Source organism: Natrix helvetica (assembly GCF_964273705.1).
Source record: "Natrix helvetica genome assembly, chromosome: 4".
Lineage (NCBI taxonomy): Eukaryota > Metazoa > Chordata > Lepidosauria > Squamata > Natricidae > Natrix > Natrix helvetica.
The window spans coordinates 115,628,753-115,645,020 of NC_138550.1; the positions used below are offsets into that span (position 1 = coordinate 115,628,753).

A 16,268-nucleotide genomic window follows, 5' to 3' on the forward strand; every position below is an offset into this window, starting at 1 on the left:
AACCAAAGCTATCATTTTCTGATGAAGCAGTATTTGAATGCTCAATATATTTGACATAGGGACATTCCCAATCTGCCTTTTTAAAAGAATGGCATGGTCAAGGCCATGTATCATTTACCAACTTTAATAAATAAAAGGACAGGAGAAAAACATTGTTAGACCAAATAGATACAACTAAAAGTTAAATTAGTATCTCTGGCATTTACATTTGTAAGAGAGTTGTGCATACCACGAAAGACAATTCTATATTACTGGTACCCCCCCCCCCAAAATCACACTGAATTCAGTGATAGCTTTTCCCAAGTTGGTATAACACTGAAGCTTTAAAAGTTATGTAGTTAAATATTAACTATCTTAAAACAAAAGTTTATTATGCTTAACAAACTATTTCAAGTAAAGAGCTATATGAGGAGTTTTCTGAATAGTTACATTTAATGCAAACATATAACATCTAAACTATATTTATTTAAAAATAGACTAGCGTTACCATATCACAAACCTAAACAAGAGATAGTCCTCTACAAAATTTGTCTCTTACAGAAGTCATACAAACGTATTGTGATTCTTAATAAAACTAATAATAAACCCCATACTATCCCAAAAGGAAAACAGGAGAAATAGACTAAAAAAATTCAGGATTCATAGTTAGTGACAACATAATGATATAGTTACTTATATAGAAGAAAAGAAACACAAAAAATCTCTATTATTACAGATGAATCCTCATAATTCATTTTGATCAATACTAGTAGTAGTCCTGAATGTATTTTTTTCCAGATTATATTTAGAACACAATGAGTACAACAAAGAAAAGAACATTTTACTGCTATTTGCCAGCTGTGAACACAATCAAACTATCTTAAATTTCTGTCAATCATTCAATAATTTTATTGGCTGCAGGACATCAATAAAGAAATAGGAAGTAGCTGTTCCTTTCTATTCCCTTTCATTATGGAAAATGAAAAGGAAATAATCATGTATATGGTATTACAGAACACAACAGAAGGGGGAACAGGGCATAGAAACCAGCAAATCTTTAGTCTCATGCCCTGTTCCCTTCTGTATAATGCCTTTTCATATAATCTAAAAAAAACCCACAATCTTTGAAGACATATTCCTTACTAAGAGTCTATGATCTCCCTCCGATTTCTGAGAGTAAAATCTGGTATACTCTGAATTTTATATGGTGTTCTTTTTATCATCAATTCCTCTTGCTCTATGCATTATCTATAATTATTAGCAGATCTCCCCGATTTAGACTGATAGATGTAGGTGACTAAAAGAAAGGAGTGAGCTTAAATTTTTTAACCTTAACATTTGTGTATGCCAGAGTAATATATGCAAGTAACCTCTGCTCTAAATAAATTATTACAAGTTGTACAATAGCTTATAGAATGGCTAACACAAACTAAATTAAAATATTAGATCAAAGTTTTCATGAGGATGAAAATGCAGTTTTTACAAGTAGTATAATCTTTCTGATAACAAAGCATCACTGATTTTCACCAACATTCTATGCGAAGTTAAAACCAGTCTCAAATTTTACAAACCACAAAACTGAAAACTGAAACAGTTTTGCATACCTGTTATTTACTATATTCTTTTTAAATATTTTAGGAAAGTAAAACGTATCATTATATCAGGACAGCTTCTTTTTCCTTATTGCAATACCAATTAATTTAATTATAATTTTATTACAAAGTCCAAGCCTCACAAATGGAAAATAAGGCACTCCTATTCTTTTTGAAAATTGGAAAGCAGAAAGAAAAAGAAATGTTACCTGGGTGTAGTCAAAATCGGAAAGTGGAGCTATACTTTTGATGTAATCCGCTCGAAATTGGTTTTCTTGGTTAGCTAATGGAACTGGAGGTATTAAAGTGCTCATTGCTGAAACTATAGTCTAGGAAAAAAAAATAACAGGACATATTAAATACTGATAGAAATTCAATTAGCCTAATCTGGCAATTTGTTTCATCCAATTGCTAAATGTGTATATATAAAAATAATAATAAAACCTTACCACAATTGCATCTTTTACATTTTTCCGAATATCCAGAATTTTTTGTTTCTTTTCTCTGTGTACAACAGCAAAAATCAATTGGTTACTCCAGTTATTTCTGAAATGTTCACCAAGTAATATTTGCCATGCCAAAAACTATTTTTCCCAATCACTATATTGGTATCTTGATACACAATTTGGCATACAAGCTAGCTAAAATAAATGATTAATATCGCATGATATATTGCAAGTCAAATAATTAAATATGAAAGAATTTTTGTAGGACAAAAATACTTCATTTTGTTGTATGACTTCAGTTCTAGAAGTTCAATCATATCTAGATTATTATTAAATTCTAAAAAAAATCTAAAAGAAATATTATTAACAATAAGCCATGTTTATTTGAAGATGAAAATTATTACATATTTTTTCTGTAATAGTTATTTCAAACGAATGGATGATATATCTTTAATCATGCATACAGTCAATATTTAGTATTTGTTGTAAGTAGTCGCCATGTTGTTGCTACACAAGGGCCTATTAAGCACTGCAGTAACAACAATGTAAAATACGGTAGAAAGACCAGATTTTAGGGGGGGGGGGAGAATACAAATTCATGATTCTTGCAATATATATGCGTCATTGTAAAGTCCATGCTTATCGTGCAATAGCAACACCGACAAAATGTGTACAAATGTCAGTTCTTTTCTTTGGGCTAATGAGTTCCAAATGGCCTATTTGGATTCTTTTTAAATTTCCCTCCCCCCCAATACGTATTAATAATTCTTACTCTGAATTAAATCCATTCACATGCAAGATCCTCATCTGCTTGACAATAGTGCTTTTTCCTGATTCACCAGCCCCTGAAAAAGAAGAGAAAAATGCATGATGTAAATACATTGGGGTGAGGAGAAAACGGGAAAACACAGGTGAAAGCATCTCTCTCCTCTCAAAATATTGTTACATATACTTTAGTCAAATCTCTCCATTTTAAACCCACTCTGGTTAATAAAACAGGACTGCATTATTTCCATCTCATTTTCTCCTTACACATAACAGCAGTTTGTCTATAATACCTGCCTCCCTGGAAAAACTAACTGCACTATTGCACCCTCTTTCTCACCCCCTCCCCCGCAGAAACCATTCTTCTTACCCAGCAGAAGCAAACGGTGTGTGGCTTTATAAGCTAGTCGCTCTTTCTGCAACTGCTTCTCTATTTTTTTGTTGGCTTCTCGCTGCGCTTTCTCATCAATACGCTGGTCTTCTGTTTTGCTGTTGCCCAAACACCCCATCGCTCTCCCTCACGGTGGAAGTCAGGCTGCACTACTGATATATAATTCTATTCAAACAAATATTTTTTTTTATCAGAAGATATTTATATCCCTGTGATGGTATCTCTCCTTTTTCTTCCCACCAGTTGTTCAAATAAAATGGTTTCTGGCCGTTTTCTGATCACAGTTGGTTTCTTTTTCCTCCCCCAAAGAGATATAAAGAACTTCCGGAAGAGGTAAGTGTTTTTTAACAGAACGAAAATCTGTACAAAATGCCTAACACACAGTGAAGAGAGAGAAGGCTCCTCCTGGAAATCAGCCTAATGCTGTCTTCCTCTCACCAGCATGCGCGTGCACACACACTCACACACAAACACGCACACACATAAAGACGCGGACACGCGCATACAAACACACACACACACACACACACACACTTACGATCCCTATATTTCTCTGTAAAGGTCTATTTTTGTCTTTCTAACTCAGCACTGCCTCTTTCTGTGAGACCAGGAAATAGTGGAAATACAATACTGCAAAATGAAGACAGAAAGGAAAGGAGGAGGGAAGAGAGCTGGGTTGCATGATCTGTTCTAACTCCTGATGATTTTTAGTTGGGCTTTACAACAGATCCTTAAAAGGGATAGTGGGAATTAGAAAAACAACTGAGGGCAGCTGAATTTCTGTTTTAAAAATCCATACTGAATCATGCATAGCGTTGTTATTTAAAAAATGTGCTTCTGCTGGCATGTGGTTCTAGTTAGATTCGTCCTCTCCAAATATTAAAGTCCATCGTGCAAAAGGTGAACCTAACTATAACCACAGATTATAGATTTACAATCTTTAGATGTTGGCCTTTGTAGAAACAGCGACACTTTTATAGTTGCTTCCTGTGTCTTCTCATGTTTCAAGAGATGATATATGATGTTAAAAGCTGGTATGTTACTGCATGAGATTTCTGAACACCCAAGTCAAACAGATGTTAATATGCTGCAGTGGATGTAAATTCTCAGATAAAAAACATAAAATAATTTCATTTTTAAGCTCATTACTAGTAATGTCAGAATGAAAACTGTAATTGTATCTCTACCATTTGAGGGAGGGGAAGGAGGGAATGAGAATACAGGTGTTGAATGTGATAATATCAAATAATAAGATCTTCCAGAATATGACAACAAATGCACGTAAAGACAAAAATATACTGTAGATCTAAACTGCCCTTTACAACCATAGTTTTTATTTTAAATATAATCTATAACCAACGTGACTTTATGGACTCTGTAATAACCACTATTATTATAATTTGTATTAATAAATTACGAACTCCTCACTCATAAGAAGTCTAAGAATGGCAAGTTGCTGGATCAGGCCCGTCAGTCTCTGAATCTCAGAGGAGTTGTCACTCTTAGGAACTGGTTGTCAATGTACCAATGGAAGTTGACTTGGTAGATCAGGAGTAGCAGGAAGGGTCAAGTGAAGAGGGTGTCCAGTAAAGGATGCACTGGCAACTTTGGAGAATCATACGAAGGCAAATTACTTGGCTCCTCAAGAAGCAAAGATGTAATACCCATAACTGAGTAATACTTGAATCTGGTCTATTCAAGAACGTCTGCCAGTAATTGCCTCTTTATTGGAAATGAGGCAACCTTGGATTCTTATGTGCATGTTCACAGAAATCATAGAATCATATGGCTGGAAGGGTCCTTGGAGATCTTCTAGTCAAGGGGTCCTCAAACTTTTTAAACAGGGGGCCAATTCACAGTCCCTCAGACTGTTGGGGGGCCGGACCGGCTAGGTAGGCGTGGGTCATGTGACTGAGTGGGCATGGCTGGGTCATGTGAATAGGGGGTGTGGCCAATTTAACAGTCCATTGAACAATGCACAGAAATTAAACTTTAATTTGTTTTGCTCCTGGGGGTGTTTTATTTGTTTTTGTTTTCATGTTTCTCTTTTGGTTGCCTTTTCTTTTTACTAGATTGTTTTTTCAGTTGTTTAGAAGTCTAGTGGTCCACTTCAGAAAACTCAAGTTTTGTAGCAATTCTTCTCATCCCCAAGGAGCTTAAGAAATCTCTGTCTGTCTCTCCCTCTCTCTTTCTCTCTCCCTCTTTCTCTCTTTCTTCCTCTCCCTCCCTCCCTCTCTTTCTGTCTCTCCCCCTCTATTCCTCTGTCTGTCTCTCTCTCTATCTTCTAGAGACGGGCGAAGTGAAAAACGGGCTGTTTTTGCCTGTCTTTTGGCCTCCTGGGGTGTCTATGCACCCCATTTTCCCCCCCAGAAGCATTCTGCAGATCAAAAACAGGCAAAAATGGCTCATTTTTTGGGCAAAAACGGGCCATTTTGTCTGTTTTTGGCCTTCTGGGGCTTCTGTGTGTCCCGTTTTTCACCTCCCAACTTCTAGAAGCATTCTGCAGGGCCAAAACAGGCAAAACTGGCTCATTTTTGTCTCTGCAGGCCAAAATTGTTAGCCTTACCTTTCAGTTCCAGCCCATGGGGCTCCCAAAGGTAGATCCTGTGCTCAGCTGAAGGGTGGGCGGGGCAATGTGAGCGAGGCAGCCTCATGGTCCTGCACGGGCCGGATTAATGGCTTCAGCGGGCCGCATGTGGCCCATGGGCTATAGTTTGAAGACCCAGGTTCTAGTTCAAGATGCTGCTCAAGGCAGGAGTCTTATACCAAATAGTTGTCCAGTCTATTTTTTTTAAAACCTCCAGTGATGGAGCACCCACAATCCCAGGAGGAAAGCTATTTCATTGATGTAATTTCTCTGTCAGAAAATTTCTCCTTACTTCTAGGTTGGATCTCTCTTTGACAAGCTTCCACCTGTTACCTTTTGGTCCTGATTTCTGGTGCCCTAGATAATAAGTCAATTCCCTCTTCTTTGCAACAGCCCCTCAAAAACTGGAAGACAGTTATTGGCTCTTCCCTGATCCTTTTCAATAGCCTAGACATATTTAGGTTCCTCAAGCATTCGTTATATGATTTAGCTCCCAGGCCCCTTATCATTTTTTGTTTTTTATTCTTCTGTGCACAATTTCTGGATCTCAACATATTTTTTGTATTATGGTAACTAGAACTGTTTGCAGTATTCCAAATGTGGTCTCACAAGGGGAATGTAAAGTGGTGCTATCACTTCTAGTTGTCTCAATGCTGTCCCTTTGTTGATGCTTAGCTTAGGACTGCATTGGCTTTTTTGACAGCTGCAGCACACTGTTGGCCCATACTTAAATGGTGGTCCACTAGGATACCTTGATTCCTGTCACGGTTACTACTGATGAGCCAGGTATTACCCATTCTTAAGCAAGAAAATAGGTTTTTGTTGCTTAAGTGAAGGACCTTATTTTTTTTACTACAGGATTTGCATCTTATTGGATTGAGCCCAATGCTTGTCTGTCAAGATCCTTCTGGATCTTGAACCCATCTTCCAAAGTATTAGCTATCCCCACCCCTCCAGCTTGATGTTGACTGCAAATTTGATGAGTTCCCCTTCTATTCTCTTGTCTAGATCATTTATAAAGATGTTAAAGATTAATGGGACCAAGACAGAACCTTAAGGATATTATAGGCCAATCAGCTCGATATCAATATCTGGGGAAAATTATGGGAAAAAATAAGAATTTGTGAGCACCTGGAAACAAACAAGGTGATTAATAGACACCAGAATGGCTTTGTTATAAACAGGTCATGTTGGACAAACCTTTTTTTAATAAAGTAACTAAATTAGTGAACCACGAATTGCTGTGGACATAATACACTTAGACTTCAGCAAGACATTTGACAAAGTTGACTGCAACCACCTCCTTGATAAAACAGAGCAATGTGACATAGTCAGTAGTACCACTTGATGGATTCTCAATTAGCTGACCAACTGCACTCAGAGGGATTGTCTTCAATGGAACTATGTCTACATGGAGAGAAAGTATGCAATGCTCTGTTCCTTAATTCTCATCCTTTCAACTTCAACAGGCTGACTAACTTCTCTGGTGTTTGACTATTGGGTTTTTGTGAACTATGCCTCTCTGTTGCTGCCCATTTCTCTGAACTTATACTCCACCTGCCTCCTCTAGCATGCTTCTGGACTCAACATCTACATTAGCTATATTGTGCCCATTTATCAGACAAGACTTCATTTCCCTGTATTTTCTGAAGTGCACATGTATGCATTTGTACAGCAGGCTCTCTGCCTCCCTTTGTAATTGACTGCAGTATTATCCATCAGTAGACCACTTATAAATTAAGTTGGTATGTTTGCTCAGTCTGAAATTGGACATTACCATTTTTCATGATAATGAAAAATAATTAAGCTATTACAGCACAACCAAATAAACTAATATCTAACAAACAAAATAAAAATAATCTTGAGGTAAAATAAAGATGAGTCCAAACTATTCAATCAAACCCTCTTCAGAAATGTTCCAATTTCGGTAAGACCCCAAACATTAGAAATGATGGAGGAAATTATAATTCTAAAAGGAGGATTTTCCACTGGACTGAAACAGCAACTAAAAATATAACCTTCTGGCTTCCAATTTATTACTTCACAAGTATAAGTTTAGATCAAAAACTTCTGCCAACTTATTGAATGGGCCTATTCAAATAGAAGGAGGCAATCCTGAACGTTCTTAAACACCAAGTTGTATTGGACTTTACATGTCAAAACCAGGACTCTGAATTATGCCTATTAATCAATTGGTAACCAATGCAAGGTCTGAGGCACAAATGATGTTCTTTTCTGATAATTCCCGTGAGTAACAAGGCTGCTATGTTCAAAATTTCCAGATGTTCAAAACTCAACCCAATGTAGAGCACACTCTAGGAGTCTAATCAAGAAATGATGAGGACATGAGGAATTTGTTAAATTAAATAACTAATACACATAATACAAAATGCATATTAGTTACCTGCATAATATGAATGCATAACTATTTTTTTCATCTATGATTTTGAAGAATGATTTAATGGACCCAGAAGATCTAAACAATATCAGATTGTTAATATTCCCTTTATGGGCAAAAGACTTGAACAGGTGGTTGCCAGACAACTCCAAGTCTTCCTCATTGAAACTGATTGTCCTGGATATAACTGGATTCAATTCATTTAAACATTTGGCATGGAATTTGCTTGATACACTCTTGGAGGGGCTCTGTTAAGACAGAGCCAGGAAAATACAATGAAAATTATATTATTGATTATTCTGGACTTGTTTCCTTTCAATCAGTCATCACAATGAAAGTTTAATCAGTCTGACAAGGAAATTAAAATAAGTGAGCAAACTCCATCTAGGATAAGCAAACTAACAACCAATTGTTTCCTGACCCAGGACAGCTGGGAGAAGTAGTCGTTCCCCTTGCCACTGATATTTTTTTTAAATTGTTTTTTCAAAATATTTATCTTATATATTTGCCATTCAAAGCAGTGAATATGACTAAGATGGTGTCAAAACTAGATGCGGGAATAATAACCCTGATAGAGATTGGGTGAAAGTGAGGTTCAGAAGACAAACTGGAAGATAGGTGGACCAGAGATCAAAACAAAAAAGGAACTGATGTCAAAGGACAAATAAAGAGGCAAAGCCAAAGCAAGACCAAACAAGCTAGCATTCAGGTTGACATGCTGAGTAAGTGAAGCACTAGATTTACACTCATTACTGTCTAGAACAAAACCAATGGTTAACCTTGGTATGTGGAGTGTGTCATAGCTAAAGGTTCTCCCACCCACAGGCAGCTATTATTATGAAGTCCAGTGATTTATGTTTACATCATAAGGCAGATCTATTTTGTACTGTTAATGAGCGGCAAATCTTATTTACTGTCCTCAAGGACCATTTTGGAATGATCACACAGGAACATCTCATAAATTACAGGGTGTTAGAATTCACCTGCCTTGGAAAGGATAACATTTCCCTTCCTATTATCTATTAGACATTCACGGTACATAATAACATGTCCATATCGCTTCAATCCTTTTAAAACATAAAGGCGGACGGGTGGGGAGTTAGGAGGAAAGAGTTCTGAGGAGCAGGTTTCTCCATTCAAAGTCTAGCGTTACCCAAATACATGCATCATATTTTTTTTTATAAAGAAGTGGACCTTTGATCACACACACAGAGCATCTTTACTTTTTTGGCCTCTACCTGCCAACTTTTTTATATGACGACTCTAAATGTGAAAATTGCAAGGAAATACTTTTGGGAATGGTAACAGGAATATTCAATTTTCTTATTTGAGTAACTGCTACTATATATAAATATGATTTTCCTCAAAGTGCAGAACAGTAGCATCTCGTTAAAACGTCTCTCTGACATGTAGATATGGGTCAGCATCTTCAGAATCAGAGGTGGTATGCAGCAGGTTCTGACCAGTTCTGGAAAACCGGTAGCGGAAATTTTGAGTAGTTTGGAGAATCAGTAAACACCACCTCTGACTGGCCCTGTCCCCATCTATTCTTTTCCTCTAAGGTCCCAGCTGATCAGGAGGAAATGGGGATTTTGCAGTAACCTTCCCCTGGAGTGGGGAGGGAATGGATATTTTACAGTATCCTTCCCCTTCCACGCCCACGAAGTCATGCTATGCCCACGAAGCCATGCCCACAGAACATTATAATTGAGTTGCTAATTGATTGAATATGACAATGGAAGGACAACTAAGCATGGGTTACAATATACGAAACATGGACATATATAGAACTTCTAAGATGATAAACAAAGTGAGATGCGTACCGCTTGTTATTCTATATATCCAGGATGGCGAACCTAGGGCACATGTGCCACAGGTGTCATGCAGAGCCATTTGTCAGGGCATGCGAGACGCTGCCCTGTCAGCTGGCCAACACGCATGCGCGCACTGGCCAGCTGAGTTCACCCTTTTTTAAAGCCATTTTTCGCCCCCCCCCAGGCTCGAGGCTTTATAGGAGCCTGGGGAGGGCGAAAAGAGCCTCCCCCGCCCCCCTGGAGGCTCTCCGGAGGCTTCATGAGCTTCCCTGAAGCTTCCGAAGCGCAAAAAAAAAACGGCCCTATGGGCAAACTGGAAGTTTGGGAACGGACTTCTGGTTTGCTAGGAGGGTCGTTTTCAGTGCTCCGGAAGCTTCAGGGAAGCCTCTTGAAGGTCCCTGAAGCCTCCGGAGCGGTCAAAACGACCCTCCCAGCAAACCGGAAGTCACTTTCCGTTTGCTGGGAGGGTCATTTTGAGTGCTCCAGAGGCTTCAGAGAAGCCTCCTGAAGGTCCGTGAAGCCTCCGGAGGGCCTCCGGGGAGGGCTTTTTCCCCCCTCTCCAGGCTCCTATAAAGCCTCTGGAGCCTGAGGAGGGCCAAAAAAGGATGCAAAAAATGGGGGGATGCCCCTGTAGTGCATGCATGCGCACTGGGGGGGTTGCGCATTGCATTATGGGTGCAGCACGCCCACACACAACCCCACTGTGCTCCCTCCACTTATGGCACGTGAGCCAAAAAAGGTTCGCCATCACTGCTATATATAGTAGATTAAGGGAATTGTAATGAACATTGAACAGTAAGGATTTTTAAAGACAATTAAGGGTAGTCTAAGCTAAGATATGGAAAAATGGAAATGGAACATGAAATATACTTACAATGGGAAATTATTGAGATTTAAAGACAGAATCACAAATTTGGGTGTGTAAGGATGCATAATTATATCAATACAATGATGAGAATAGCTGGGAATTGTAACCAGGTCTACATCTTGGGCAAAAATAGGCTGAGGTGGTGGTGGTTTAAAAACACAATTACTATATATGTATACTTTTTTTCTTTAAAAAAAAGGAGGAGGAAGAAATATGTTAAAATTAAATATGTATATTGAAAAGGAATTATAAATACCAGCAACATAAAATGGAGCTCATTCAGAAGCTGAAATACACCAAGTAAATGAGATGAAGAGTGTGAAGTAGAGGGGAGAGGTGAGGGAAGAAGAGAGGGGTAGGAGAGAGGGTAGTGGGGGGAAGAGGAGGAGAGAAAGAAGGAGTGGAAAGGGAAGAAAGGAGAGGAGAAGGAAAGAGTAAGGGGAAGTAGAGAAGGATGATACAGGGAAGAAAGGAGGTAGGGAGGAGGAGGAGAAAGGGAGAAGAAAGTGACGGATAAGGTACAAATATGATGTATGGAGAGCAGAAGAGCCAATAATTGTTTAATTATTTTGGGGAGTTGGTGGTAAGATGAATTGATGTAAACATTTAATAATATAATACGATGTTGGTTATATAATAATATATATATGTATATGTTATGAAAATGAAAAAAACGTCATAATTAAAAAATCAGGACATTATATTAATAAAGCAAGTATATATACTATATTAGTAAGAAAAGACACAAATAGTTACATGGAATGGATCTGAAGAAGAAAAACAAATGAGAGGATTTAACTCTACTATTAAAAAGTTTAAGGAATTTATTTAACTAAAAATATATAATGGGAAAAATAATGGCAGATATTTCAAAAGGAAATAACTAAAACTATCCACAAAACTGTAGCAGTAAAAATGACTATTTTTACCAATATTAACTTCCTCTTTCAAAGATTCAAATAAGAATGGAAAACAAGGTATTAACTGAGCAGTTATTGATATCCTTGTGTTATTGCGGTTGAAGTAAAAGTAGTAATTAACAAATAGGACATTATGGTAGATAATCTTGTGTACTAAGCTTACCCTATTTTTCAGAGTATAAGACGCACCAAGGTTTTGAAGACACATTTTTTTTTTAAAAAAGTAGTTAGGTAGATAGAGGGATAGAGAGAGAGAGAGAGAGAGAGAGAGAGAGAGAGAGAGAGAGAGAAATACAGTAGGTAGGTAGGGAGAGAGAGAGAATAGGTAGGTAGGTAGGTAGAGAGATAGAGAGAAATAGAGATAAATACAGGCGAGAGAGAGAGAATACAGTAGATAGGTAGGGAGAAAGAGAGAGAAGGTAAGGTACGTAGGTAGATAGAGGGAGAGAGAGAGAAATACGGTAGGTAGGTAGGTAGAGAGAAGGTAGATTGAGGGATATAGATAGATAGATAGATAGATAGATAGATAGATAGATAGATAGATAGATAGATAGATAGATAGATAGATGATAGATAGATAGATAGATAGATAGATAGATAGATAGATAGAGACAGACATACGGTAGGGAGGGAGAGAGAGAGTGTAGGTAGGTAGATGTTTCCAGGTGTATTTATCCATGGGCTGGAGAAGGAAATCGCTGACAATCTGCAGCACCTAAGTTTTTGTTTCTGCTGGCACAGCACTTGATCAATGTAATTCTCATCAACCACACTAACTAAAGAGCTTTCCGAAAGGAAAAAAAATGTTTTTGCACTCTACTAAGGTTCTTTGATATGAAGGCTATAAATTGTGTTTAAACTATTGCAGAAGATTAGATTAGGGCAATTGTTGAATCTAGTGTTCAAAATTACCAATTGAATGAGTCCTGAAGTAGTGACGGCATTATACAGGGTCGTATGTATTGTTTCAGTTGTGCACTCATTTAGGGTCCAATTAATAATAGGTAAATTGAGGTCACCAAGAAAGATAATGGAATATCGGCATGAGGCTGCGCATGTTAGTAATGTAGCTAGTTTGCTCGCATGATCAAAGTCATAATCAGGGGCTCTGTAACATAATAGGAAGTGAATTGTGGTATTTAGTGATACATCACAGATAATGGTCTCAGGAAGAACAAACTCTTGCATTACTTGAATATTTTTCAGATCTAGGGATTTTTTGTAGAAGATAGCAACACCACCTCCTCTTCAGATTTCACGGTCAGACCGGTGGACATGGTAGTCACTTGTAGTGGTAATGGAGTCTGGAAAGGATTTGTTTAACCATGTTTCGCAGACAAACATAAAGTCAAATTGAGCTGTATTTAGTAGAAGAAGAAATTCCTGCATTTTATTTGCAAGGCTTCTTGTGTTGAGTAGTTTGCATTTAAGGTCTGTAGCAGTAAACCTGGATGATCTTGGGGCGTGCATGTCTAGTCTTGGATGTCGGGGTTGTTGATTGTTGGGTTGTTGTTCTAGATGATCTAGAAGACAGGTATGATCTAGAAGACAGGTATGACGTCTCCTCAATTCAAATTCTGATTATTATCATTGCTTTTTTTACCCTTATTATGTGATTTTTTAAACTTTTAATCATCTTATTCTGTCAAATGATAGCTTATCCACACGTCCATTTCCCCTTTCCTCTGCCATTTCAATTTTGTTTTAAAATTTAAGTCCACTTGAATACATGCCATACCTGATTCATACACAGACAACATACCTAACTCATGTTATACATAAATACTGAACATTAAGAAAACAAGATCATTGTGCTAAATCCATTTATAATAACCAATCTGAACATACTGTAATGTAAAGAGGAGAAAAATCTATGCATCCTTATGATAATCCTATTACTACATAGATTTAGCTCACCAAATACCAGGGAAGCATGAACTAAGGTCCCTAGATAGAAAGAAATCATCCAAAGTTTCAGGGTATAACCACTATACCACCTCAAAAACATATTCTCAAATGTCAGTATTTTATGTGGCCAAGGGGGAAACTATTTAATTTGTAAAAAAAAAGCTAATCAGAATATCTGTACATAATATATGCATAGGTGTAATATATTAAATACACTTAAATATAACTTTATGCTAGATTACTTCTTAAGAATTCTTCCAAACATTTTTTTGGAATATGGAATGAAATCTACAATACATTCCTTTAAGCTAAGTTAAGGATCCATTTATCATTCTTATTGTTTTCTGGGTCTCAAATCTCCTCTTCTGATATTTCTCATTCCTTTTATAATGTTTTGTTTCAAATGCCCAAAAGCAAACATGTGTATAGCATTGTTCTCATTATAAGTGAACTGTGGTAATATAAATGCTTTAAAACTTCTCCAATGCATATTCTTCTTTCTGGAATACATTGCTAAATTTAGGCATAAAACGTCCATCTTTAAAAGCAATGCAACTATTTTATATTCTAATCTCTAGAATTCAAAACAAAAAAGGATATCATCCTTCTACAGAGTAGCCAATTTCAAAGCATTATTTTGTTTTTAAACCAGTGCCTACAATTTTTTTACATTTTTATTTTTTTAAAGATGTGTTTGATAATAGTGTTCAAGTGATTCATTATCTATATGCATTTTCAATATGCTCCAATAATTCCCTACTACTACTTCATGTGTATTTCTATATCCTAGGCCCTAGGAATTATACGTGACGAAAAAAGTAAACACATTAGAAGTAGCTTAAATACAATATGCTTATTTCCTTATTTGAATACCAAATAATACAGTTGTATAAAGGAATATGTTACATTGTATCACAACTGGTTCTGAACTGTGTAAGTATGCAAACATTCTATACTTGCATACAGCATTTGTATACATTATGACAAATTACAGCATTTTAACTTTTGTAACTATTTTTAATTCACACTGTTTGAGACAGAGGTCCCTATTTACAGGTTTTGTTTAAAAAGCAAGGAAGTAGGAACAATTATTAACTTTGCTCCCAATTCATTTCCATTCTCCATGTTCTCACGGAAGAATGATTAGTCACCACTTCCTCATTTTGTACAAGTTTTAGCCACTTTAGAGGCATATCTGCTATTTATTATGTTTAATTCAGGAATTGTTAGATAAGCTCTCCTATCATATGTGCAACTGATCAGAGGAGACCAGCATTATCCGTGTGGCACACCAGTAGTGTAAGGAAACAGGGCACCATACTTGCCCGATATCCTCCATCCAATATGTCTTCCACCACCATAGTAAAGAACAATTTTGTGTTGAAGCCTTCCTGGGCAAGATGATTGTTATGGTACAGATAGTCCTCGACTTAACGGTCACAGTTGGCCCCAAAATTTCCATTGCTAAGCAAGACAGTTGTTAAGTGAGTTGTGCCCAAATTTATGACTTTTTTGCCACAGTTGTTAAGCAAATCACTGTGGTTGTTAAGCGAATGTGGCTTTGCCCCATGGATTTTTCTTGTTGGAAGCCAACTGAGATTACAAATAGTGATCACATGACCCCAGAACACTGCAACTGTCATAAATACAGTCGAGTTGCTAAGCACCCGAATTTTGATCATGAACCATGGGGATGCTGCAACGGTCATAAGGGTAAAGCCAATCACAAATTACTTCTTTCAGTTCTATTGCAACTTTGAAAAGTCACTAATATAATGGTTGTTAAGTCGAAGCTAACTGTAAGCCTGCACACAGCATTTTCTGCCTAAGAGTTTCTCAAATGAAAGCAAAGAGCAAATCTAATTGACAAAATCTTGGGGGGAGAATTTTGGCAGGCCAATTACCCACAGAGATGTTGAGCACACAAGCATCTGTTGGGAATATTATAATTTGGACTCCTGCACAGAGCAAGTAGTTGGCCACATGAACTTTTTAAAGAGGGAATAAAGAGAAGGAAAAGTAAGAGAACAAACTGCAATTCATAAAATAAATCCTATCCTAGGTAATGGAATTATTTGATTTCCAGATTGTACTACATGATTATGTTTCTGGTACATTTACAAATGTTAAATAAAAATCATTTTCCATCATGTAAGAATGGGACTAAATGAAATGTATACAGAAATAATATTTCTGATATATTTTGCCCATTAAAATCAAAACATCTTTTGGGATTAAATAAAACTTGAATTAAAAAATAACCACTAATAAAGGTAATTTTTTAGAATGATATAAAAGTTTGCAAAACATTAGCCCTCTATTTTAACAGTAGTCAAAATGGAAAAATTGATTTTGAGAGAAATCTGATCGTTTAGGGATTTGTTCCTTCCTGTTAGGACAATTAAACCTTCTGTTCTACACACACAGACATGCGCGCACACACACACACACAGACACACCATTTTGCCTCTGTTAGATAAGTCTTCAACAAAGGATAAATGCAAACTAGATAATATGAACACAGGAAAAATATATTTTTAAAAACTTCCTAACAAAACAGAATTTCCTGATTCTCTGACTACAGTAAATGGAAAGGAATT

The 16,268-nt window shown here is 36.9% G+C and overlaps 1 protein-coding gene across 2 annotated transcripts in view; it reads right to left on the reverse strand.

Moving 5' to 3' along the window:
• GNAL (G protein subunit alpha L) overlaps positions 1-16,268 on the reverse strand; it is a 106,372-nt gene that overhangs the window by 57,567 nt on the left and 32,537 nt on the right. Inside the window, exons 1-4 of one of the 2 annotated variants that reach the window (XM_081950533.1) lie at positions 3,153-3,843; positions 2,790-2,862; positions 2,021-2,075; positions 1,781-1,900 (exon numbers count right to left, since the gene is read on the reverse strand). In XM_081950533.1, coding sequence (XP_081806659.1) covers positions 1,781-1,900; positions 2,021-2,075; positions 2,790-2,862; positions 3,153-3,291 — 387 coding nt within the window. In that variant the 5' untranslated portion in view covers positions 3,292-3,843. Of the gene's footprint in view, positions 1-1,780; positions 1,901-2,020; positions 2,076-2,789; positions 2,863-3,152; positions 3,844-16,268 lie in introns of those variants that run through there. The other variant, XM_081950532.1, reaches the window with a different exon arrangement.